Source organism: Macrobrachium nipponense, chromosome 33 (genome assembly GCF_015104395.2).
Source record: "Macrobrachium nipponense isolate FS-2020 chromosome 33, ASM1510439v2, whole genome shotgun sequence".
Taxonomy (NCBI): Eukaryota; Metazoa; Arthropoda; class Malacostraca; order Decapoda; family Palaemonidae; genus Macrobrachium; species Macrobrachium nipponense.
The window spans coordinates 26,560,805-26,586,771 of NC_087219.1; the positions used below are offsets into that span (position 1 = coordinate 26,560,805).

The 25,967-nt window shown below is 38.6% G+C and overlaps 1 protein-coding gene across 1 annotated transcript; it reads left to right on the forward strand.

Moving 5' to 3' along the window:
- Positions 1-264: 264 nt before the first annotated feature.
- On the forward strand, positions 265-25,341 carry LOC135203035 (sarcosine dehydrogenase, mitochondrial-like). The gene is made up of 15 exons (XM_064232616.1): positions 265-421; positions 7,424-7,601; positions 8,118-8,271; positions 8,646-8,809; positions 13,152-13,299; positions 13,941-14,129; positions 14,769-14,974; positions 16,262-16,424; positions 17,192-17,339; positions 17,848-17,986; positions 18,287-18,481; positions 22,371-22,571; positions 23,302-23,629; positions 23,800-23,924; positions 24,171-25,341. The coding sequence occupies exons 2-15, from the start codon at positions 7,470-7,472 to the stop codon at positions 24,639-24,641; spliced, it is 2,763 nt and encodes a 920-aa protein (XP_064088686.1). The 5' UTR covers positions 265-421; positions 7,424-7,469; the 3' UTR covers positions 24,642-25,341.
- Positions 25,342-25,967: the final 626 nt, after the last annotated feature.

Sequence of the window (25,967 nt, forward strand, 5' to 3'; positions counted from 1 at the left end):
TTTTGGATAGTACTGCGATAGACGGGGTTTAATCGTAATTCAGTTAATTGCTTTTATTTGTAACTGATGTAACAAATCAGCTACTTAACATGCGTCTCCGAGGCGGCTCTGAGAAGTCGCCGAATAAAAGCAATAAAACGACTCTTCGAAACACAACAGAAGGTACCACCTAACACCCTCCCACTGGCTGATGTTTACTCTCTCGGCAGCAGCCAATAGCGACGCCCGACTCGCGGGGGTGTGTCAGTCACCGAGCCAATCGGTTTCCGAGTTCAAGGTGACGTTACAGTCGAGTGTGGAAGCGAGCTCCCGGAGGAAAATATTATTTGAGGGCGTTTGTTTGGGGTAACGCTCAGTTGGAAGACTAGTTGCCTTTGTATAAGGTCTGTCCTCACTAGAGGGGAGGTTGAAGATTTGACAAGTAAGTTTAAAATTACCATATTCTTGGTGAAGATCTAATTCGGAGTGAAATACTGAATTTTAAGAAATTATTCCTCATGTTGTGATGTAGAGTAATGATTCTAATGATGTACGCTGAGTAAAATTGAGTGAGGCTTATGGCTGAGCAAAACAAAAATGCAAGATGAAGTTTGTCTTATTAAAGGAAAACTCTTTTTGGTTATAAATATCAATAGTATTTGGATTTGGCTGTGAACTGACAAATATTGACAGGAATTTATATAATCCTGAAGTGTGGAATAGCGAATAAAATGACGAATGCTTATCAGAATTCAAAAAGAAAAAAATCAGAAATATGAAACACAAACTACGACTCCGATGTGAAGGGGAAAAATAATATTTGCATATATTTAGCTTTTACAAACATTTTTACAGAATGTTACTCTGAAAAAAAAATACTTTCTTATTATTAAAATAATTTCGAAATCGTGTTTACTATAACTGTTAATGCTCATGGAAGAGAGAGATATCTAGAGATAGCTCACTGTAAATATTAACTCATAAAAGCTTGAAACGAAGTAAGAATCGATACATGATGGCGTTGGGAGAAAGAGAGAGAGTAAAAAATATCAGTGTAAAAATTCTCGCATAAATGCTTGAAACGACATGAGAATGAGTACAAGAGAGAGAGAGAGAGAGAGAGAGAGAGGTAGCCGACACCCAAGTGTAGCAAACAAAAACAAGCCTTTCTCTTCATCGAACAGTTTCACCCCTTGGCTAAGAGCCATAGTCGAACAGTTTGTTCACCGTCCTTCTCCCTTTGCGCGTTTTATTTTAGAAATAAATCCACCCCGGATAACGCTTTCTTTTCATATTGTTTTTTCTTTCTTTCTTTCTTTCTTTCTTTTCACTTCTTGCGGTCTCTGCTTCTGCTGTTGAGGCAACAGGGATTGTGAATTGTAACTTTCCCATCTCTTTGACAGATGAATGGTGTTCATTGCTGATGTCATGTTAATCTCGATTTTTAGACGTTATTCGTCTGTTAATAATGTTCATTATCGTAATCATTATAGCTTTTGATTAATCGATGACGAGTATTAGTTAGTCTTACCGTTCTATGATTGATGTGTTACAAATTTCATCATGAATAGCAATTATCAGTAGTTGCCGTATGAATATTGTTTGTTGATTTTGTACCTACATAGTGTACGCATAGTGCTTACCACAATCTCTGTACGTTAAGATAATTACAATATGTTTAAATGTCTATTGAGAAAATAAATAAATTAATATATACATACATATACAGTACAACAAACATATTTAACACAACCTGGTATGGTCATAAGTTGTTGTCGAGATTGGAATTACCCCGATCACTGGAATATCTTGTTTCATTGATATGCCATGAAAATATGTATGCGAAATTGCTTAATCCTCTTCTAATGCTGCTATTGAAAACAAAATGACATTATCAGCTGAAGAGCTCTCTAGTGAAAGGGTACCTATCATTTTGATCAATCTTTTTTTTTTTTTTTTTTTCGTAAAAGAATTTTATGATCTCTACAGCATGAAATGATTTTGCTTCCTGTGTGTTAAGAGAAAAGAAGGGAAAGTTCCCAGCAATTCGTCAGCTTGCATTAATATGAAAGCTGTTTTGTCATACACCTTTACCTTTGATTTCAAGGGTCAGGCCCTTTGGCAGGCCCTTGGGACTGGGAGGCAAATGTAGCAAACCGACTCAGCAGAGTTTTATGGTGTCCAGTGACCTTTGTTTTCGTTATTCCAAAGTTTTTATCCTATAAAGCAATTCTGCGGCGTCATATCCCTAGATTATAATTGCGCTGATTTATAAAGCAAACTTTCATTTGAGATGCTATATCTGGATCTGGGAAAAATCGAAGGAGATGGACAGCTAAGGCAAAGCCTTGGGGTAAGAAGGGGAATCTATGTAAAAATCTTCAGAACCGCATACATTGCAACCCAAGTGGCTTACTGTGGACGTCAATTGATTTAATAAAAGAGACAAATGGCTCCTCTTCAGCCACTCAACTTTTTTCAACGGTTTATCTCATAAATGTGACGACACTTTTTGACCTTCAGTCTGTATTTGACTCTATTATAAAAGACTGTTGAAGGAACTCGGTGGATATAAGGAATTCTGAAGTATGTTTGTGTTAGAAATATATCATTGCGGGTTAAGTTTTGTAGTCTTATATGAACATTTGTAAACTCAAATTAGAATTAATAAATACATACACACACATTATATATATATATATATATATATATATATATATATATATATATATATATATATATGTGTGTGTGTGTGTGTGTGTGTGTGTGTGTGTGTGTAACTCTACTCAACTTGCATTTATTGCATGGAACTGTGGAAATGAAATCAGTAGCCGACAAAGAGTTCCAAGGATAAACCGTTAAAAGAAAAAAGTTAAGTAACTGTAATTCCAATCGTCACTATTATTATAAAAACGACCGATGCGTTTACAGTGTGCCCCTCATGCTGCAATGTAATCAGTAGCTTTAAGGGTCTTTGCAAAACTACTCTCTCCCCATTAAATTGTTCAATTCCTTCAGTTTTTCTCAGATACAATTTTGGCTTCTCTTCTGAAAGCTTATAATTTCATCATTTGATAATATATTTATTCATTTTATCATGTATTCAGAATTTCAGAAAATGACTCAGTAGTTTGTAAAACTATCATATAAGATGAAAAGTATAATAAAGGCTAAAATATGGTGACTTAGATGGTTTTAAACTCTACGGAGTTAGCCTGCCATGTTTCGCTAGCAGATCCACTTGGCAGAACAAGACTTCAGTTGGTGATGCAAGCATGAAATTTGGCACAAGAGCTCATTGTAATGGCGTATTTTGGATTTATGGACGTCCACGCAAAATTTCAACATGGCCGCCACTTTTCAAGATGGCCACTAGTTGTTTCGATTTCTGACACTTTGAGTAAATCATTGTTGAAATAAATGCATGTCATTATTCAGATAATGTTTTCCTCCGTAGAAGAGTTAATCAAACATATCATCAGAGCTCCTGCCACTATATTTACATTAGTGATAATGATGGCGTACAAAATGGCCGCCATGAAACATGTTGCTTGATAACTTTGCAACTAAGAAAGATAGAGACATGACATTTTTATTTATACCTACATTTATGAGGCCGGAGAACTGTTTCTAGCATATCTATTGGGCTGTTATCAATATTACATCTTGGTGACAGTGGTATCTCCCAGTCGGGCCAACATCCCCACCACCCTGTCATAGGAACTGCTCATGAAGCATACTAGGTTTTTCTTCCTGGTTTTGGCAGAGATAGCCATCACCATGAACACTGGAAAAGGGGTTTCTTATCCATTGAGTGTCGATGTAGTAAGTACACTTGGTCCTTCCCTCTGTTTTGAGAAGCGGCTGTACTGTGGGAGCCGAGCAATAGCAAGGTCTGACTTTGATGAGCCAAACCTTAGCTGTGACTTTCTGTCTGCTCCATGTTCGACCATACTTGTGAACTGGAGCAGACTTTGAGGCATGACATCACTGATGCGTCCTTCACCAAAGGTGCCATCAGACCTGGACTTTGCTGCTTTAGCAGTCACAAGTGTATCTGAGTAGTCAGATACCTGAGTTGGGGTAAAGCTACATCTTTCTGGAAGGCAAGTAGCACATCTCTTCCCTTATTGTGAGCTTCTAATCCAGGGATTCCTGCTCACAATTTATCCTTCAATCTTCTGATTTTACAGTGAGTTAGGCAAAGCCCAACTGTTCCAGGCTCTGCTGGTATAATTGGGATTTGTCTGCGAGAGGAAATGTGGCAGGACCATTCGAACTTGAGCTGGTTTCAATGATATAACTAACCAGGTCTGATAAAACCAGTGCATCTGGTTCTTCACTGTGACATTATTCTTTCTCAAGATTTCTAAGATGGCCCCTCTCCCTATTGTAAAGGCCAGTGAACCATACAAGATGGTATTTCAGCTCTTGTGCAATTGCATCACCTGCACCTTGTTTTGCCAATAATTGACCATCATTAAGTGTGTAAGAGCACTCCCGTAGTTTCCTGTCGAGACTCGTAGCCATTACTTGTCGAAGAGCTGTTATACAGGTACCACATTTTCAAAAAAAACTGTAGATCTTCGCTTTCTTGCACGATCATTATTTAACATGACCCCACAGCTACAATTCGTGTGGTATTTTGCCATGTTTTGTCGTGGTGTTGCCTTCATCCAGCCTTGCTGGGTCAGAGTTAAGCGGCATTTCACCATTGTTCTGGAGCAATGGCACATTGGTTGAAATCATCACGTACCCATCATATTCAGGATTATGATGTATACAGAGGCAAGGATGAAGTTAGACCTTCGTTTTTCCTGTCTTCCTTTTGCCCGTGATTGAATTTACACTTGTCATTATGAGCTATTGACTAAGGCCTAGGGGCTACCCTTTTACCACCTTCATCTGATATGCACATTGATTTATAGGATACAACTAGGTTCGGTCACCCTACACCTGGGCACGGTATTTCTTCCAGTGTCATTTAAGTCCCTTGTGATCTGTACACCATCCAGGTAAGTACATGAACAAGCCATGTGGAGCCCCACTTACCCTTGGCTCGGCTCTCAAGCGCTGGCACCTCCTGTCAATTCACGCGCGGCTGTCTAACTAGATCTACCAACTAGATATATACTTTCTACCAGCTAATTGATATGGGGCTATCAGACAGCATTTGGGACACTAAACTACACTGAAGCAAAGCTGGGTACAGCGTATGTAAAACAAGATTAGCTGACACTGAACGCCATGCTAAGTTATGAAGCCGTGAAGTCACCAATGTACCCTGCTTGTGCGCTGACATTCGCTCTTTTGAACGAAAACTAAATATAAAACTGCCACCTAAATTAGAAACGGACTTGCGAGCTATTATATTGAATGGGAAGACGTATTTCCAGGACTACTGAATCCTGAGACGCGATTATTATTTAAGGTTTTTGGTTGCCATATAGGATAACATCTTTCTTTATATATGTTATATGAAATCTTTAACAGACATACATTTTACTTTTGCTTGGTATTTTGCCTAAAATGTGTATAACCAAAATAATTGCATAAAAACGTAACCAAAGGCGCACGAGTGCCATGCTAAAACCTTGACTAGCGGTCATCTTGAAAAATGACAGCCATTTTGGAATTTTGGGTCGACACCCAGTGATTTTCAAAAAGTGGCTGTGGAGAAAATGATATGTACCTAATTTCATGCGAGTATTTTAGTGAGTAAAATGATTTCATCTGCTCCACTACTTGAAATCAGTGTCTGGTAAGCCAAGGTTAACTTGTACAAAACTATTTTCTCTTCAGCAAAGGACAACAAATCATTTGTAAACTTTCTCTTTTCTCAAGAGACTCAAACACAGGCAACAAAATCATCCTGAAGAAAGTATTGATTAGAATATTCAACCTTCTCGTAAATGTTCCGTAGCTTATAATATGATTTTATTTCTAATTAAATTCAGCTCCTTGGAAAGTCACCATGTCCTCCCGAGAAGTGTTCTTCATCATACTTCTTAATTATCCTTTCGCTTTGGATATTCCAATGTTTATCATATAACCTCTTGGAAAGTCGCCAAATCCTTCCTGTGAGTTTTATCATGATACTTGTTGACACTTGGGGGATGGGGGAGGGGACGGTGGGAGAATGAAGAAATGAGAAATTCAACATGGAAAAGAAAAAATTCATTACTTATCTGTGATTTAAATTGCTTGGTACACGATCCTGTTATCTGATTGGTAAATCCTCTTGCGTTCTGATTGGTAGATTGTCCTACGTTCTGGCTGATAGTGTCGTGTTCTGATTTGTAGACTGTCCTCCGTTCTGCCTGTCTCATAGATTCTGGCTGGTAGAATATCTTGCGTTCTGATTAGCATATTCTCTAACGTTCTGATTGGTTGCGTTTCTCGTGTTCTGATCAGCAGCTTGTTCTGTGTCTGACTGTTAGACTATTATGTTCTGACTGGTAGATTGTCCTTTGAATGCTAGACTCCTGTTATGACTGTTAGACTGTCCTTTGAATGTTAGATTCACTTGTATTCTGACTGGTAGCTTGTACTTTCACTGTAAGACTCACTTGTGTTCTAACTGATAGGTTATATTGGTTCCTGACTAGTAGGCTCACATGAGTTTTAACTGGTACACTGTTCTGCATTTTGAGTCAGTCTCCTCTGTATTGTAAATCATCTCCTGTCCAGTAATCCGCCTGATAGATTTCTGCGCTCTGATTGGCAACCACTCATTATCTATTGGCAACTGGTTCAGCATTGTGGCAATATCTTCGATCTGTGTTTTTTGTGTTCTACTACCCTGAACTTGTAAAGATAAAAATGTTATCTGCACTTGATAGCAACGCAGTACTTCATGGCAATCGCTTTTTACAACAAATAGATTGAATTCTGAGACTGGGGGAAGGAAAATGCTGGTCTTTATGCATGTATGTATGTATGTATGTAGGGAATGTCCCCATATTCCTTGCTGATCTTATAACAGAAAGTAAAGTCAATATTTTTTTTAATATTTTGTGAATTTAAAGTATTATATTGCCACCATTTTCCAACATCTTTGGGCAACTTGACTGATTTAATTACTGTATATCGATTCATTTACATACGACTGAAATATATGCGCATTTTTCTTATTTATAATTTTTTTCACATTTTTATACATTTATGGCCGCTTTTGTTCTCCAATTTTAGGAAAAACCCACCAAAGCTATTCAATTTAAAGTCTAAATTCAGTGCCTAAGTAAATACCCTTAAGTCTCTCTCTCTCTCTCTCTCTCTCTCTCTCTCTCTCTCTCTCTGACAAGAGTCAGTGCTCAAATGAATGCCCTTGAATGATTCTCTCTCTCTCTCTCTCTCTCTCTCTCTCTCTCTCTCTCTCTCTCTCTCTAACGAAAGTCCCCAAGTAATTCCTTTATTTGACTCTTTTTTTCTCTCTCTTTCTCAGGCCCCCAAAACAAAACAAACAAACAAACAGCCCCCAAACAGGTGCCATGATGGCGACAGTGCCCCTGAGGCGTTGGCACAAGGTGTGGCATCCTCTCCGCCACGCTCGAAGTGCCACCACCAGCAGCGTCCCCGTCGGCGACATCAAGGAAGGAGTCCCTTACAAGAAGACGATAAAGGTGGGAATCCTTTGGTAACATTATGTATAATGGGCCCTGCAAATCAGTTATTTTTTAAAGCCAGTTGTACCTAAATTATTATTATTATTATTATTTTTATTATTATTATTATTATTATTATTATTATTATTATTATTATTATTATTATTATAAAAAGAAGAAAAAGGCAACATCAGAAGAATAGAAACAGATAACTTTAAGCTTAATGGCACTGTAGCAGCAATTAAATTAAATGAAAGTATATTATTATTATTATTATTATTATTATTATTATTATTATTATTATTATTATTATTATGTTAAAAATTACTGATACAGCAAATAGAATAATGATAGTCTGTTTATAATTTTACTAAAGTCGTCTTATCTACCTGGTTTCGGGATCATCCAGTGTATTCGAATATCTTACCGATTTATGATAAATTTTATTGTTTAGATAAATAATAAAAGTATTAGAAATGAACAATGGAAGAATATAAGACCATAATACTCTAACATAACGACTTTCGAACGCAGGATCAGGAGAGTTCGTCCGGACACAAATCGGTCCCTTCCGAAGCCGAAGTCGTGGTCATTGGGGGTGGATCCTTGGGTTGTAACACATTGTATCACCTTGCGAGACTTGGCATCACTAACACCGTCCTCTTGGAGACAAATAAATTAACAGCAGGTACGGCAAGCAAGGAGAGAGTTTACAAATGTACTGAATCCTAGATAAGTTTGTCAGATTTTTTTAGTAAGTCATTATATAATACTTAATGCAAAAAGTTAATGATAAATTTGAGATAATCATCTGTCGCTATCTGGCATGAATCACATTAGTCTCATAAAGACTAACAACTTTTGAAACGTACATTCGTAATTGAACAGGTAAATAATAATCCATTGTAAGTTGCAATGTAATGAGAGAGAGAGAGAGAGAGAGAGAGAGAGAGAGAGAGAGAGAGAGAGAGAGAGAGAGAGAGAGAGAGAGAGAGAGAGAGAGAACATGTTAGGAAACTTCTACTCCGATCATTCGAAACTCAGGATACTTTTCACAAACAGGTACGACCTGGCACACGGCAGGCCTTCTATGGCGCCTCCGCCCGAGTGACGCCGAGATCCACCTCATCAATACCACACGGGAACTACTCTTGAGGCTCGAGGACGAGACGGGGATCAATCCCGGATGGATCAACAACGGAGGATTGTTCATCGCCTCCAGCAAGGTGAGTTTTTGAGTTTTTGAGTTTTTTTTTTTTTTTTTTTTTTTTTTTTTGTCCGAGGATTCTGTTTCTTTCCGTCTGTAAGATGGTTTTGGTGCTGTTTCTCTCGCTCTGGTAATGAGGTTTAGTATTGTTTCTCTCAGTGTGTTATCATGCAGTGTAGTTTTTTCATTCAGTCTACTGTCAGTCTGGAGTTCTGTTTCTTTCACTCTATGTCAGTCTGGATTTCGTTTCTTTCACTCTACTGTCAGTCTGGAGTTCTGTTTCTTTCACTCTACTGTCAGTCTGGAGTTCTGTTTCTTTCTCTCTACTGTCAGTCTGGAGTTCTGTTTCTTTCACTCTACTGTCAGTCTGGAGTTCTGTTTCTTTCACTCTACTGTCAGTCTAGAGTTCTGTTTCTTTCTCTCTGTCAGTCTGGAGTTCTGTTTCTTTCTCTCTACTGTCAGTCTGGAGTTCTGTTTCTTTCTCTCTGTCAGTCTGGAGTTCTGTTTCTTTCTCTCTACTGTCAGTCTGGAGTTCTGTTTCTTTCACTCTACTATCAGTTCTGGCGTTCTGTTTCTTTCACTCTACTGTCAGTTCTAGAGTTTTTCTGTTTCTTTCTCTCTGTCAGTCTGGAGTTTTTCTGTTTCTTTCTCTCTACTGTCAGTCGGGAGTTCTGTTTCTTTCACTCTAGTTGGGGAAGGGGGAAGGGGGTTGGGGGGAGGTTGTTTCTTTTTTTACTGTCAGTTTCTGGGTTTCTGTTTCTTTCACTCTACTGTCAGTCTGAGTTTCTGTTTCTTTCACTCTACTGTCCAGGGTCTGGAGTTCTGTTTCTTTTCACTCTACTGTTCAGTCTAGAGTTTTCTGTTTTCTTTCACTCTACTGTCAGTCTGGAGTTCTGTTTTCTTTCAAACTCTACTGTCAGTCTAGAGTTCTGTTCTTTCTCTCTGTCCAGTCTGGAGGTTCTGTTGCTTTCAACTCTACTGTCAGTCTAGAGGTTCTGTTTTCTTTCTCTCTGTCAGTGCTGGACCCGAGTTCTGTTGCTGTTTCACTCTAATGTTCAGTCTGGAGTTCTGTTTCTTTCACCTCCTTACTGTCAGTCTGGGGTTTAGTTTCTGTTTCTGTTTTCACTCTACTGTCAGTCTGGAGTTCTGTTTCTTTCACTACTGTCAGTCTGGGAGGTTCTGTTTCTTTCCACTCTACTGTCAGTCTGGAGTTCTGTTTCTTTTCACTCTACTGTCAGTCTAGAGTTCTGTTTCTTTCACTCTACTGTTCAGTCTGGGAGTTTCTGTTTCTTTTTTCACTCTACTGTCAGTCTAGGGGGAGGTTCTGTTTCTTTCACTCTACTGTCAGTCTGGAGTTCTGTTTCTTTCACTCTACTGTCAGTCTAGAGTTCTGTTTCTTTCTCTCTGTTTCAGTCTGGAGTTTCTGTTGCTTTTTCCACTCTAATGTCAGTTCTGGAGTTTTCTGTTTCTTTCCACTCTACTGTCAGTCTAGAGTTTTTCTTTTGTTTCTTCACTCTAACTGTCAGTCTAGAGTTCTGTTTCTTTGGTTTTCACTCTACTGTCAGTCTAGAGGTTTTCTGTTTCTTTCTCTCTGTCAGTCTGGCGTTTCTGTTCTTTCACTCTAATGTCAGGTCTGGAGTTCTGTTTTTCTTTCACTCTACTGTCAGTTTCTAGAGTTTCTTTCTTTTGGGTTTCTTTCTCTCTGTCAGTCTGGAGTTCTTTTCTTTCACCTCTAATGGCAGTCTGGAGTTTCTGTTTTCTTTCACTCTAATGTTCAGTCTGGATGTTCCTGTTTCTTTTCACTAATGTCAGTTCTGGAGTTTCTGTTTCTTTCACTCTATTGTCAGTCTGGAGTTTCTGTTTTCTTTTCCCACTCTGTTGTCAGTCTGGAGTTCTTTTTCTTTCAAACTTTTCTATTCAAGTCTGGATCTGTTTTCTTTCACTCTATGTCAGTTCTGTTCTGTTTTGTTTCTTTCTCTCTACTGTCAGTCTGGAGTTCTGTTTCTTTCTCTCTTACTGTCAGTTCTTGGAGTTCTGTTTCTTTCACTCTAATTGTCAGTCTGGGTTCGTTTTCTTTCACTCTTTTGTCAGCTGGAGTTCTGTTTCTTTCACTCTAATGTCGTCTGGAGTTTCTGTTTCTTTTCACTCATGTCAGTCTGGAGTTCTGTTTTCTTTCACTCTGTTGTCAGTTCTGGATTTCTTTTCTTTCATCCTAATGTCATCTTGGAGTTCTGTTTCTTTCACTCTATGTCAGTCTGAGTCTCTTGTTCTTTCCTACTCTTGTCAGTCCTGGAGTTTCTGTTTCTTTCACTCCTACTGTCCGTCTGGAGTTTCTGGTTTCTTTCACTCTACGTTCAGTCTCGTTTGTTTCTTTCCACTCTGTGGTCCAAAAAAAAAGTCTGGAGTTCTTTTTCTTTTCACTCTATTGTCAGTGGGAGTTCTGTTTCTTTCACTCTGTTTTCCAGTCTGTTAGTTCTTTGTTTCCTTTCCATCTGTTGTCAGTCTGGAGTTCTGTTCTTTCACTCTGTTTGTCCAGTCTGGAGTTCTGTTTCTTTTCACTCATTGTCAGTCTGGATTCTGTTTACTTTCACTCTGTTGTCAGTCTGGAGTTTTCCTGTTTCTTTCCACTCTAACTTCATCTGGAGTTCTGTTTCTTTCACTCTATTGGGGTTCAGTCTGGAGTTTCTTTGTTTCTTTCACCTGTTGTCAGTTTCTGGAGTTCTGGTTTCTTTCACTTCTACTTCAGTCTTGGAGTTCTGTTTCTTTCACCTCTTTGTCAGTCTGGAGTTCTGTTTCCTTTCAACTCTACTGTCCAGTCTAGGTCTGTTTCTTTGCACTCTATTGTTCAGTCTGGAGTTTCTTTATTTCTTTCACTTCCTATTGTCAGTCTGGAGTTCTGTTTCTTTCACTCTATTGTCAGTCTGGAATTCTATTTCTTTCACTCTATTGTCAGTCTGGAATTCTATTTCTTTCACTCTATTGTCAGTCTGGAATTCTGTTTCTTTCACTCTACTTGTCAGTCTGGAATTCTGTTTCTTTCACTCTATTGTCAGTCTGGAGTTCTGTTTCTTTCACTCTATTGTCAGTCTGAAGTTCTGTTTCTATCACTCTATTGTCAGTCTGGAATTCCGTTTCTTTCACTCTTCTGTCAGTCTGAAGTTCTGTTTCTTTCACTCTATTGTCAGTCTGGAGTTCTGTTTCTTTCACTCTATTGTCAGTCTGGAGTTCTGTTTCTTTCACTCTATTGTCAGTCTGGAGTTCTGTTTCTTTCACTCTATTGTCAGTCTGGAGTTCTGTTTCTTTCACGCTACTTTCAGTCTGAAGGTCTGTTTCTTTCATTCTACTGTCAGTCTGAAGTTCAGTTTCTTTCATATATCGGAGTTTTGAGAATTTTATGTGACACTTGTCTTTATAGTTCTACTTCTTTCACTCTTAACACCAAGCCTTAATATCCTGTTTTTTTTTTTTTCACCATATTGCCAGGTTATAGAATACTGTATTCCTTCTCCCACCACATAACAATACATCAGAAACATGATCCCTCTCTCTCGCAAACAGGTTATAGAGTATTGTGTCTCTCCTTAATACTGCCAAGCTGTGGTGTCCTTTTTCCACCCAACAAGTTTCTATGTACTGCCCAGACCTGAAATACGAGATATTGAAAAAAAACTGGCTCTTGAAAGTCAGGTTACAGAAGTTATAATATAAACAATAAATGAATGAGAATTCCATTAATGTGTTTTTTTCCCTTTTACTATTATATTCTTTCTTTCAAGAGGGTTGTCTGTATTCTGGACTGAGCAAAATGAAGATAAAGATTTTGTACTAAAAGTTAATTCTTTTTTTATTATAAAAGTTCGACTTTTCTTAATCATAGAAGAGAGAATTAATATTAATCTTTGTGACAGTGATTATATATATATATATATATATAGATATATATATATATATATATAATATTATAATGTATATATATATATATATAGAATTTTCATTAACATATATTTTCTTGTAAGGACACTGATACTCGGAAGAGAATATTAATATAATTTATGACTATAGTTGGTCAAACCTAAATGTAAAAGATATTATTACGATATATATCTTTCTTTCTTACATTGAAATTAAACCTCAAAGCTTCGTCATAAATAAAAAACAATACTCATAACTTTTTGCATTCCACTAAACAAAAAATCATGTAATAAAATGATACCTCGTAATGGTTCTCATTTTTTTTTACAACGAACCCAACTGTCATAAGGATTACCATTTTTCACAACCAACCTTAATAGCCACATAATGATTCTCATTTTCCACAACAACCCGAAAACCCTAAAGATCTTTTACTCGTTTCCTTCCAGCCTCGCCTGGACGAATACAGGCGACTCGTGACGATGGGCAGGACCCAAGGAATCGAGAGTTTCATACTGGATCCTTCAGATACGAAGGAACTCTATCCTCTCATGAACGTCGGTGACATAACCGGTACACTGTACTGCCCTGGCGATGGTGAGCCATGCGTGCCTTTAATAGATAAATGGATAGGCTTATTCATGGGGGCATAAGTTTTATTTGATAGGAAGATAGGTGTAGAGATTATTGGAGTAAACTAGACAGATATGTCTAGAGATTATTAGAACAGTATAGACAAATAGGTCTAGAGAATACTGGAACAAGATAAACAGATAAGTCTAGAGATTATTAAAACAAAATAGACAGCTAAGTTTAGAGGTTACTGGTACAAAATAGACAGATAGGTCTAGAGATTATTGGAACATAATAGACAGATAGGTCTACATTATTAGAACAATTTAGACAGATAGGTCTAGAGAATACTGGAACAAGATAGACAGAGAAGTCTAGAGATTATCAGAACAAAATGGACAGATAAGTCTAAAGAGTATTGGAACAGAATAGACAGATAAGTCTAGAGAATACTGGAACAAGATAGACAGAGAAGTCTAGAGATAATCAGAATAAAATGGAGAGATAAGTCTAGAGATTACTGGGACAAAATAGGCAGATAGGTCCGGAGATTACTGGAACAAGACAGACAGCAAGGTCTAAAGATTACTGGAAGACTTGCAGATGTCTTTTAGTCCAGTGACTCACCAGATGCAACTCTTTTTAAAAATATTCGCCACACACAGGTACGCTCGATCCTGCCGGCTTCTGCACTGCACTCACTCGCTCTGCGACGCGGGCGGGGGCCAAAGTGATCGAAGGATGCCCCGTGGATGACATCCGATGCGTGGAGACGACTCTAGGAGGGAAGAAGGTCAGCGAAGTTCACACGCCCTATGGCGTCATCAAGACCAACGCCGTGGTCAATGCCACAGGTCTGGAACCAGTAATCAATGATTCACTGAATTATATTTGATTATTCAATGACTCAGTGAATTATAGTTTTATAGTTTAACTAATCAATGACTCAGTGAATTATATTTGACTAATTAATGACTCAAGGGAGTTTATTTGATTAATCAATGACTTAGTGAATTTTATTTGATTAATCAATGACTTAGTGAATATATATTGATTAATAAATGACTTATTGAACTTTATTTGATTAATCAATGACTTAGTGAATATATATTGATTGATAAATGACTGATTGAACTATATTTGATTAATCAGTGACCCAGTTAATTATATTTGATTATTCATAGACTCTGTGAATTCTATTTGATTAATCAATGACTTGGTGAATTATATTTGATTAATTAATGACTCAAGGGATTATATTTGATTAATCAATGACTATTTTAACTCATTTGATTAATCAATTGCTTAATGAATTATATTGAGTAATCAATGACTCATTGAACTATATTTGATTACTCAATAACACAGCTAATTATATTTGATTAATCAATGTCTCACTTAATTGTATTTGATTAATCAATGACCTCGAAGCATCGCCCGGAGAACCGAGAAACGAAAGATCATCACCCCCGAATTATTATCATTCTCCTCAGGTGCCTGGGCCAACAGCATCGCAAACATGGTTGGCGTGGAGCTTCCGTTGGCGCCAATGAAACACGCCTACGTCGTCACCGAGAGGATAGAAGGGATCGAGAATATGCCTAACGTTAGAGATCACGATTCTTCCGTCTACCTCCGGCTGCAGGGCGACGCCCTGTCCGTCGGAGGCTATGAGAAGGATCCGATCCTCTTGGATAAGGTATGAGAGGTTTCCTGTTCTCATTTAGACGCGTTATACTATAGCTTATACGATTTTATAAAGGGTTTGGTCTTAGATAAGGTAAAAGGGCTTATACTCTTGTTTAGAAGCTACTCTACCTTATACAGTTTCATAAAGGATCGAATCCACTTAGGTAAGGTAAGAGGGGTGTGTTATACTCATATTTAAACACTATTCTAGCTTGTAGGATTTGTTAAGGGTCTAATTCTTTTATGTAATGTAATGCGGATTCATGAGCTTCTCTAGACGCATTTTTTATTTTATACCATTTCAAAATGCCTTAAGTCGTTTAGATACGATAAGAGCGATTTCATTCCTTGCTCTGAACGTTACAAGTTCAGTTATTTTTTACAAATTTTAGAAAATTTAATCCTTTTAAATAAGTGGAAAAGATTTTATGCCTTTTTAACTTTATAAATTCTGGTTGTTACCATTTTCAAGCGGTCCCATTCTCTCAGACAAGGCACAAAGGGTTCCATGTTTTTTGAAGGAAAATAGGTCTAGTTCATTCAATTATAAAAGAATCCAATCCAGTTAGGTAAGGCAAAACATGGTTCATACACTTATAGAACCTATAGACGCATTTCACCAGCAATCCTTGCCATAAGATACCACGAATTGGTTCATTTTAATCAATTTCGATCATTTTCATATGAGAAAATGAAGTTCACAGCTCACTCCACAAACACAGTTGTGGTCACACTTTTTAACGTCATACTGTTTTACTCTCTATGCTTTCTCTTTCATACTGTTTACTACATTATTTAGACTGACACTGGATGAATTCCATTGTTTTTCTTTTTCACAAATTTAAACGTCTTTAACTTTACTTTAATTAATAGTTACATCAAACTGTTTATTTTAATCCGTGGCCAATACTCTTTTCTGCAACAAGAACCCCCAAAAAAGTTAGAGATGTTTCTAAACTAATTTTTACCAAATGTTTTCAATAAATTTCTACTTGACTTTTAACACTCATCCTTTCATTTTTGGGATCTTTCCTGGATAGTGACCCACAAGGGTTTTAACCCGGCGTGTATCCACCTGTGCGGAGTGTTTAGTACGAGCCCGTTGGGGATGACCTTAAAAACAAAAGACTGTAAATATCACAAAGATAATGACCACAAAGAAATATTAGTTCTGGATAACGATCCCCCAGACTTTGCTGGGGGTCGCTCTAAGAAAGGTCCCCTTTATTCTGTTACTGAGGCAGTGCCATGAAGCGGTTGGCTTGCGCCGTACGACTGATTTTCTTCTCTCCTTCAGCTGGACAGAGACTTCGCCTTCGGTCTGTACGAGCTCGACTGGGACGTGTTCAGCGCGCACATCGAGGGTGCCATGAACCGCGTACCCGTCTTGGAACAAACTGGTATTAAATCCACCGTCTGCGGACCCGAGTCCTTCACCCCAGATCACAAGCCTCTCATGGGTAAGGCAGAGATATAAACAGACAGAAGGTTAGACAGATAAAGGGGGAGAGAGAGCGAGAAAGAAATAGATCTTATAAATCAAGCAGTTTTTCAGATTCATTGCAAATGATTTACCATAGTAAAGAGAGAGATCTTATACAAATGGATCAAGTAGTTTTCAGATATCACTTGCGTGAAAATTATTGCTGATGATAGTACTAGTTATACAAGTTAGTCAGAGAGAGAGAGAGAGAGAGTGAGAGAGAGAGATCCTGTGCTCAAAAATCAAAGTTTCCACTCATCTCTTGAAAGGAGAGTGCAAGTAGTGATATTCAAAATCTTGTTTTTATTTCTGACGTTGTATAGCTACACTTTGCTTCATGTACTACCTTTTGGTAGTGTGGGAATTTGCAAATATATTGAACTGTAGTATGTCGCCTTCATATCACGAAATTAGGTAACAATAAGATTAAAATTCAGTTGTGAAAGCTTTAGCTTTGCGGAATTTTTTGAACTGCTTATCAGTAATATCACTAACATGTTCTATCTGGATTTAGCAAGTTTGAGTATAGAATTCCTTAAGTAAAAGAGTATTCACGATTTAACTGATGGTGGCACTAAAAGGACTTTAAAAGCTTCTGAAAAATATAAAGTTAGTAAAGGAGCATCCATGATTCGGACACCATAATATCTCTAGAAGCTTCTGTGGTACAGTAGTCAGTTGGTAGAAGAGTATTCATAATTCCCACTGAGTGGCACTATAATAACTGGGATTCTGTTTACTCAGGTGAGGACCCGAACGTCCAGGGATTCTTCCACTGCTGTGGCTTCAACAGCTCCGGAATGATGCTGGGCGGAGGCTGTGGAGATCAGATAGCCAAGTGGGTGGCCCACGGCAGACCCGAATTTGACATGTTCGGTTACGACATCAGGAGGTAATGATTCTGAAAGGTGCTTTTGGAGTAGTGACAGAATAGATTTAGACTCCACTGGTACTTTTCTATCTGATAAGTATGTTACCACAATGCCTTCCTTAACTAATCGATTTCCTTCAAATTTTGGATGTAATTGTCGCTACAAAGCCTAGTATCCAAGTGGAGAACCAGAAGAAGACATTCTGAGCCCCGCGAAAGAGGCCAGTTGGATAACGTTAACTTGTTCTGATATTCCGGACGCAGGTATCAAAATTTCTCCACTTCATTCTTCGTTTGGATCCTGTCTTTGTAGTGACAGATGTATCCAAAATGTTAAGAAATCCAAAATTTAATAGGGCATTGGGGTTCATTAAAATTACAAAATATATTAATGCAAGTAAATCCATGCAGTCTGAGGCTCATAACAGTCGCCAAGTGTTCCATAAGACATATCTGTATAAAACTGTGATAAATCTACAAGATTCCTCGTCATATTCAGGCTTACAGTTTCTTCCTTTTACTCTGCAAGATTCCACACTCCCCTAAACTCGAACAAAGACTGGGTCATTGGGAGATCTCACGAGTCTTATGCTAAGAACTACAGCATCGTCTTTCCTCATGACGAACCTCTGGCAGCCAGGAGGCAGAGGATGTCCCCCTTGCACGAGGTAAGGTTTAGTTGGTTTTGGAAGGTTGTCCGTCTAGTCTTCTGGCATAAAAGGTCATTCTGGAGACACCTTATACTATTTCCTTAATTCGTTTGAATTATATTGTTGTTTGTTATGTATATTTTCATCAGCTTGTTGATTGTCCTCTGTTAATTCATAATTGTGCCTCTTCTTTCCTCTTCCACATGCGAGTTGGTACCCTTAGCCATAGGCTTGTCCTGTATGAATCTTTGCTCTTTTAGTGATTTCATGGCCATTTTTATAGAATTTTATACTAGAACTCAAAACTACCTTCCTCAGATCCTAGAGGAGCAGGGCTGCGTTTTCCAGGAACGCCACGGCTGGGAGAGACCAGGATGGTTCAACACTCACCCAACGCCTACCCAGCCATACGACTGGTATGGCGCCTATGACACGCCTCAGAACGTCGACAGGAGATACTGGGATGCTTTGGTCGACGATTATTCATTCGACTTCCCCAAACATCATGCAGTGGTTAGTTCTAAGGGCCACTAAGGTCCAAAGCCAAGGATTTTTCATTGTTTGCGCATAGGGAGTTCTTACAGTAATTCTCACCGTGTCGATGAAAGCTCATTAAACTTTGTCTGCTTCTTCTTCTTCTGCTTCTTATGATTTTCTAGATATTACCACTCACACGCCTTCCTCTCACATCCTCTTTCCCCTGTTCCCTTCTTCCCTCATGTGATTAATTGATTCACTGGTTTTAAACCTACAACTGGCGGCACAAATATACCAACATCATTGACATCAACTGTCAGATCTATGCCAAACCTCCTCAAGATTAGTATATTGGCTTATTCTGTATCATCAGCATGAAATATAATAACTATATATATATATATTATATATATATATATTAATATATATATATATGATATATATATTAATCTAATAATATTATATATCTATTTACATATATTATATATATATATATATTATATATTTGGCAATGTGTTTATGTATGTATGATTGGTATGGGCGCCCAGGCCGTCGGTCTGTCGGGACTGAGGTTCGGAACGGAGTTGGGTTTCCACCCCAGGAAGGTCGAGACCTACATTCGGGGGCCCGGACTCCCAAAATTTCTACTCCCTCCCGCCAAACCCCCTCCGAAGGGTGAGAAGGGATTACCTGAAACAGAGCTGGTTCTGCCCGTGAAACGGGACTGGCTATGCCCGTAGACTTAGTTACTTTACAAATTTCTATATACATATGACTTACCATTTGGAAAAGAATACTAAAGGGTAAACATCAATGACATCAAAGAGGGTGGTTTTAGAAGGGGGTTGACAGAGAGAGAAACTGAGAGGGAGAGAGAGTGAGAGAGAGTAGATGGGGTGTTAGGGAGAAGAAAGAGGAAAAAAGACAGACAGACAGAGAGAGAGAGAGAGTTGGTATTACTAAGGAGAAAGAGGGTAAGAGGCAATGATTGTTGGAGAGAGAAAGAGAGAGTAAGAGAAAGGAAAACGAGAGGGAGAGGAAAAGAGAGAGAGAAAGGAGCGAGAGGGGAAGAAAGAGAGAGCGAATTGAGGGAGTGTTAGGTAGGAGAAAAAAGGAAAAGTGAGAGAGGGAGAGACAGACAGACAGACAGAGAAGAGCAGTTGTTTGGAGACAGAGACAGAGAGTTGGTATTAGTGAGAAGAAAGAGACAGTGATGGTTGGAGACAGAAAGAGAGTCAGAGAAAGGAGCTTTCTCTTTTCTTTCTTTTCCATTTCAGTTTCAAGCACCTTCAGTTCCCAGTCGTGTTGGCTTTTTCCATGACTATCAATAAAGCCCAGGGACAGTCTCTCTCAGAGCGGCTGGCATCAACTTGGAGCAACCTTGCTTTTCTCACGGGCAGCTTCATGTGGTGTGCTCAAGAGTGGGCTCTGCGGAACGCCTGTTCATTTTGTCACCAGAGGGAAAAACAAAGAACATAGTCTACCAAAAGGCTCTCTGGTGAATTGGAATCTCTCTACCAACACCAAGAATTTTTCTTTCCATATGTTTATGATGCTTCATTTTGATATTCATTTTCAAGGATGTTGTTTGTTTTGTCAGATTTGCATTCCTCACAATTCAGGTCGTGGTACTGTATTCAATTGTGGCTTGGTTTAACTATTTTCTTTTCATAAACTACGCTCTGGGTTACACGGACCAATCTAGCTGGGACACGCCCGTAAGGCGGGTAACCAGCTAGTATATATATATATATATATATATATATATATATATATATATATATATATATATATATATATATATATATATATATATATATATATGTAGCGACTACCACAGGAAAATCATAGGCAGAAGGTCAGTACCACACTTTCTCTTTTATTCAGGCATCGTCGGGCCACAAATGAAATGCAGTTGAAAAGAAGGTTACAAGGTAAACAAAAAGATCAAGAATGCCAGATGGTTACTCGTCAAAAGGTTAAAAATCAGAGAGATAATCCAGGATAATCGGAGATCACGTGGTCACAAAATAAAACAATAGTTTTAGTCTCTGACTGCGTGTTCCTCGATTATCCAGCATTATCTCTTTGATTTTTTAACCTTTTGACAGTTAATCTTCTGGTTTTCTTGGTCGTTTTGCTTCTCATGTAACCTTCTTTCCAACTGCATTTCATTTGTGGCCCGACGATGCCTGAATAAAGGAAAAAGTGTTTGGTACTGACCTTCTGCCTATGATTTTCCTGGGCAGTCGCTTATATAATAAAGTTACGTGCCTATACTGTGATTTTATATATATATATATATATATATATATATATCTATATATATATATATATATATATATATATATACATACATACATACACACACACACACACACACACACACGCACACCGTGACTTCCCATTGTGAATAAAGCCAAATTTACAAAGTCAAGAAACCCTAAGGGAATATGGAAGGCTTCTTCTTCTTTCTCACCGTTATCCCTGCCTTAAGGGGTCGGTTGCCTGATGCACCTTCTCCACTGCCTTCTATCAAAGGCATCATCCTCCACCAAACCTCTTCTCTCCATATCTTTCTTCACTTTATCTCGTCATCTGATTCTCTGTCTCCCTCTCGATCTTCTTCCTCTAACAGGTTCCTCCGAAGCCCTTTTCACTCCCTCCTCGTCATCCATCCTAGACTCATGCCCATACCATCTCAATCCTGACTCTCTTATCACCTCTGTAATCTTTACTAAGCCTGCCTGCATTCTTATTTCATCATTTTCCAATCTCTCAAGTAGTGATTCCCATAATCCACCTCAGCATTCTCATCTCTTTTCTCTCAAGCTTTACTTCCTCTTTTCTTCTCAGAGCCCATGTTTCTGTTCCTTACATTAACACTGGTCTTATCACTGTGCTATATATCTTGACTTTTTAGCTTGATTGGCATTTTCTTATTACATACTACTCCATCTACCTCCCTCCACTTCCCCCTATGCAGCTTTCATCCTACTGTCAACTTCAGCCTCACATCCTCCCTCTTGGCTTAAAGTAGATCCTAAGTATTTAAACTTTTCGGCCTGTTTTATAATGGAGCCTCTTTTTTCTTGTATTACTATTCTGTCTCTATCTCCCATACTGCTGAGCAAAACTCCTGTTTTATTTACATTCACCTTTAAGCCACCCCTCTCTAAAGATTCCTGCCACTCTCCAACTCTTCTCTGTAGGTCCACCTCATTTTCGGCAGTCATCACCAGATCATCGGCGTAGAACAATTCCCACAGCCCTTCATTCCTTATCGCTTCACTCAGTACGAACAAAAATGGGCTTAATGCTGACCCCTGGTGTAATCCAGTAGTAACTCCAAAGTTTTCTGTTTCCCCAACTGCTGTTATCACTTTTGTGCGCATTCTTTTATATATCATCTCGACCAGCCTAACCAACTTTTCTGGGACTCCTTTTCCTTAAACACCAAAACATCACTTCCCTTGGGATTCTGTCGTATGCTTTTTCTAGGTCTATGAATGGAACATGATATGCTAATAGCTTGTAATGGATAGATTTTCAAATATCAGTCTGTTCTTTTATTGCTTTACTCACTAAATTCTGTATCGATTTAAACTTTTTCAAGTAAATTTTTCTATGTCCATCTACATAAAACTGCAATAACGTAGGATGATTACTGGACTCTTAAGCTATATAGGTTCATCATGCTTTAGTGGTATAAAGTGTAAAAATAAAGTTGTTGTTTTTTTTGGCGTGCAGCCTTTTGAACTAAATTGTTCCAATCATTCCTCCTCCCAGATCGAGAAGGAATGCTTGAGGTTTATCATGTTTCAGTGTAATAGAGAAAATGTAGAAATAGTTTTTCTTTCTTTCTTCCTTTCTTTTTTGCGTGCAGCCTTTTGACGTAAATTGTTCCAATCACTTCTCCTCCCAGATCGAGAAGGAATGCTTGGGATGCCGCAATGCAGCAGCTGTGTTCGATATGTCATATTTCGGGAAATTCTATGTCACGGGACCCGACGCTCAAAAGGCAGCCGACTGGCTGTTCTCTGCCGATGTCAGGAAAGATGTGGGTTCCACAGTCTACACCTGCATGCTCAACAAGAGCGGAGGCATCGAAGCTGATTTGACTGTCGTGAGTAAATCTGAGAAATGAGATTTTGTTTTCCGATGTTGCTTTGAACTTTTGTTAAATATGATTATGCTATGAAGAAATAAAATTCAAAATAAGTCATCTGTACAATTCACCATGTTAATATAATGTAAAAGCATTATTGTATTATGTTAACATTAGTTAGAAAAATTGTACCCTTACCCAAATGAAATTGAGGATAAACCACACTTGACATTACTCTTACTAATACTTAACTTTCTAAACTATTCCCTACCATGGTTAGCTAGCTAACTGCCCCTACTCTTCTTGCGCCCATCTTACCTATCAGCTAAAAAAAGAAAAAAAAAAATGTTGCTTTTGAAGAGTTGTCAGACGATGTACTTGAAGAAACCCAAGGCATCATTTAGTGGGAGGAGCCTAAAACAACCTGGCTTAATATTATGGTAATATTGTAAGCAGATCCTTAATTAAGGAGGTGAAATGACTGACCATTAGGAAAAAATTAGAAGGTGTTACTTTGTAATTAAGATATGAGGATAGTAATGTGTTGCATTGTCAAGTTCACGTTTGTCCTCCTTCTCTGATTTTTGTAGACAATTTTCCTTCCCTGTTTACTATCGTAAGAGCAACTAATTGCCCGAAAACCCGCAAAGTACGTTGACAACTGTGTGCACCGTTTCACCATAAGAGTTGATGAAGTTTATGAACACTACATATTAATTAATGATAATAATACGGAATCCTTTTCCAGAGCGTGTGCGAAGGCGGCCAGGGATCGCCATGCGACCCAGCGTTCGACGGTCGAGGATTCTACCTGGCGGCAGGAGGCGCGGCAGCTCTTCAGAACTTGGCGCACGTCCTGAAGGAACTGAGGACACACGAATGGGATGTCCAGCTGGTCAATCACACTGACGATATGGCCATGTTGTCCGTGCAAGGACCCAACAGCAGGGAAATCCTCCAGATGGTTTCTGACGCTGATTTCAGCAACGAGGCCTTCCCATTCTCCACACACAAAGTCATCGAAGTTGCCGGTCACAAAGTGAGAGCGCTGAGGCTGTCCTTCGTGGGGGAAATGGGTAAGATTTTTTAAAAGTCTGAATGTTACTATTTCGCTTCCGTTAAGGATGGCTCTTTGAAAAATACTGGGAACGATTAGTAAATACCCACAGATTCAAAACAAAACTGAGTCAAATGAATGAAGGTTAATTATTTTTGGGTTGTGCTCATTTCATTCTCATCTGAACAGGCTGGGAACTACATATTCCCAATGAATCTGCAGTTGCTGTCTACAAAGCTTTGATGGCGGCTGGCAAGCCGCTCGGTCTAGTCAATGCTGGCTATCGGGCCATCGATTCCTTATCATGTGAAAAGGTGAGTTTTTTTCTATTTTTTTTTTTTTTTACTTAATATACAAACAAGTAAGTTTACTCCTATTAAACAGATACTAGGCTTCGTTATAGGCTTGTGAGTCATGAATCTACACTCCAGTAAGCATATGAATGGTCTTTCCCTCCCCTTAGAGTGTGCAGGATATATATGACAACAAGTTACGTCATCTAAATGTGGAGCCATTATATTTATAGATTTTAAACGTGCAATATGATATAATCATCACAGGGCTACAGACACTGGCACGCTGATGTCCGACCCGACGATACCCCTCTGGAAGGTGGGCTGGCTTTCACCTGCAAGCTGAAAACAGACGTCAATTTCCTGGGTCGCGAGGCCATAGAACAACAGAAGCTGCATGGTATCAGGAAGAAGCTTGTGACCATCACCCTGGATGACCCCACAAAGCCACTCTGGGGCTTGGAAGGTATCTGGAGAGATGGAGAGCCGGTTGGCTATGTCAGAAGAGCAGACTTCACCTTCTTCCTAGGCCGAGCTCTCGCGTACGGTTACGTGCAAAGGCCCGACAAAGAAAAGATAACCAACGAGTTTTTGAAGACTGGCACGTGGAAAATTGAATCAAGAGGAGAACTCCTGGATGCAACCGTTCACATTCGACCACCATTTGACCCAAAGAACCTCAGAGTCAAAGGATTTTACGAAGAGCCTCCAACAGAGCAGTGGGTGGCAGCTCAGTAAACTTGGTTGGAGGGATTTTAGGTTAATTCAGTCTATTTATGCTGTAGGATGCTAAGGAGATATGTCGCACTTTTGGTAGACTTTTGGAAATGCTATCATCCACTCTGACACAACTTTCAACCTTCGAAAACGGCGTCAGTTTTATAGTGGAGAGTGAAGTTGTATTTGACAAGGGTGGTGCAAATTGTAAGCATTTTTTGTACAGAAATCTTTCACGCATGCATATTTGCATTCATTATGTACTGTTTACGTCGTCATGTCATAGATTTTCCGTGACTGCTTTCCTAATGAATAGAATCAAGTGTCCCACTTAAGCAGGTATCCTGTTTAGTGGGACGTGTGATATGGGCGTCTAAATTACCATCGCTACCTTAGTACTAAATTGTTTGATTAATCTAAACGTCACATCCTCAGTTCGTCACACAGCATTACCATTTGTCTGGTTACTCTCCACTTTAGAATATTTAGTTTATAAGCTATTTTTACACATTCACCTTCTCTGGTGCAAATGACAGGTTAATGTTGTGGGCATCAGAGGAGAGTTTGTCTTTCCTTGGACTTCGTTTAAGCCATATTGGCTCATGTTGTATTCTGTAAGATAATTTGTTGATAAGTATAAGAGATAAATTTAAGAAATAAGCTCAAGAATTCAATGGAGATTTTATACTGTGATATAATATTATATGAAGTACAAAAAACCCTTGATGTTATTCCATGCAATACCTTTACTGTCACTGTCTGAAGTGTCTCAAATACTATTTGAGACTCGTTACAGGAGCGCACTTACGATACCACTTGTGCAGGCAGTTATTTGCGCCACATAGATGTGAAATGAAGTGTCTGCTTGCCATAAAAAACTTCTAGAATGAAATGGAAAGTGCAGAATTCTGTGGATTAGGAGAATGAATTACAAGTGTTGCAATTTTCATTAGCCAATCTTGTATTTTACTTCTCCTCCGTTACTTATGAAAGGAAAGCCTTACACAATGACTATAGAATTTTAGACCATATTTGAATTAACCTTCCAATCCAAGCTAACATTTTGACCGTACTTGCACAAACGCATTCCTACCAGGAAGTTACGTAATACACAAAAATTACTCTACTGTTATTCAGATATTGTTGTCCTGTCTGGACACTGATTCCTTTCTGTGGCAGTTCACAGAAGGGACTAAATCACTGTCCATCTTCCATAAGCTTTTTTTTTTTTTTTACAAAGAACTAATAGCGTTGCCTTTAAGAGTCTGCTTGTGGAGAATGGTGTGGGGTGTCCACTTTCCAAAATGTCAACAGCTACATTATGTTGAGGTATGGCAATTTCCATGA

Bases quoted from the DNA above. Each gene is read 5' to 3' on its own strand.
- LOC135203035 (XM_064232616.1), top strand. From the start codon at position 7,470: ATGATGGCGACAGTGCCCCTGAGGCGTTGGCACAAGGTGTGGCATCCT. The intron at 7,602-8,117 runs GTGGGAATCCTT...TTTCGAACGCAG, and splicing joins CTTACAAGAAGACGATAAAG to GATCAGGAGAGTTCGTCCGG. The intron at 23,630-23,799 runs GTAAGATTTTTT...TCATCTGAACAG, and splicing joins GTCCTTCGTGGGGGAAATGG to GCTGGGAACTACATATTCCC.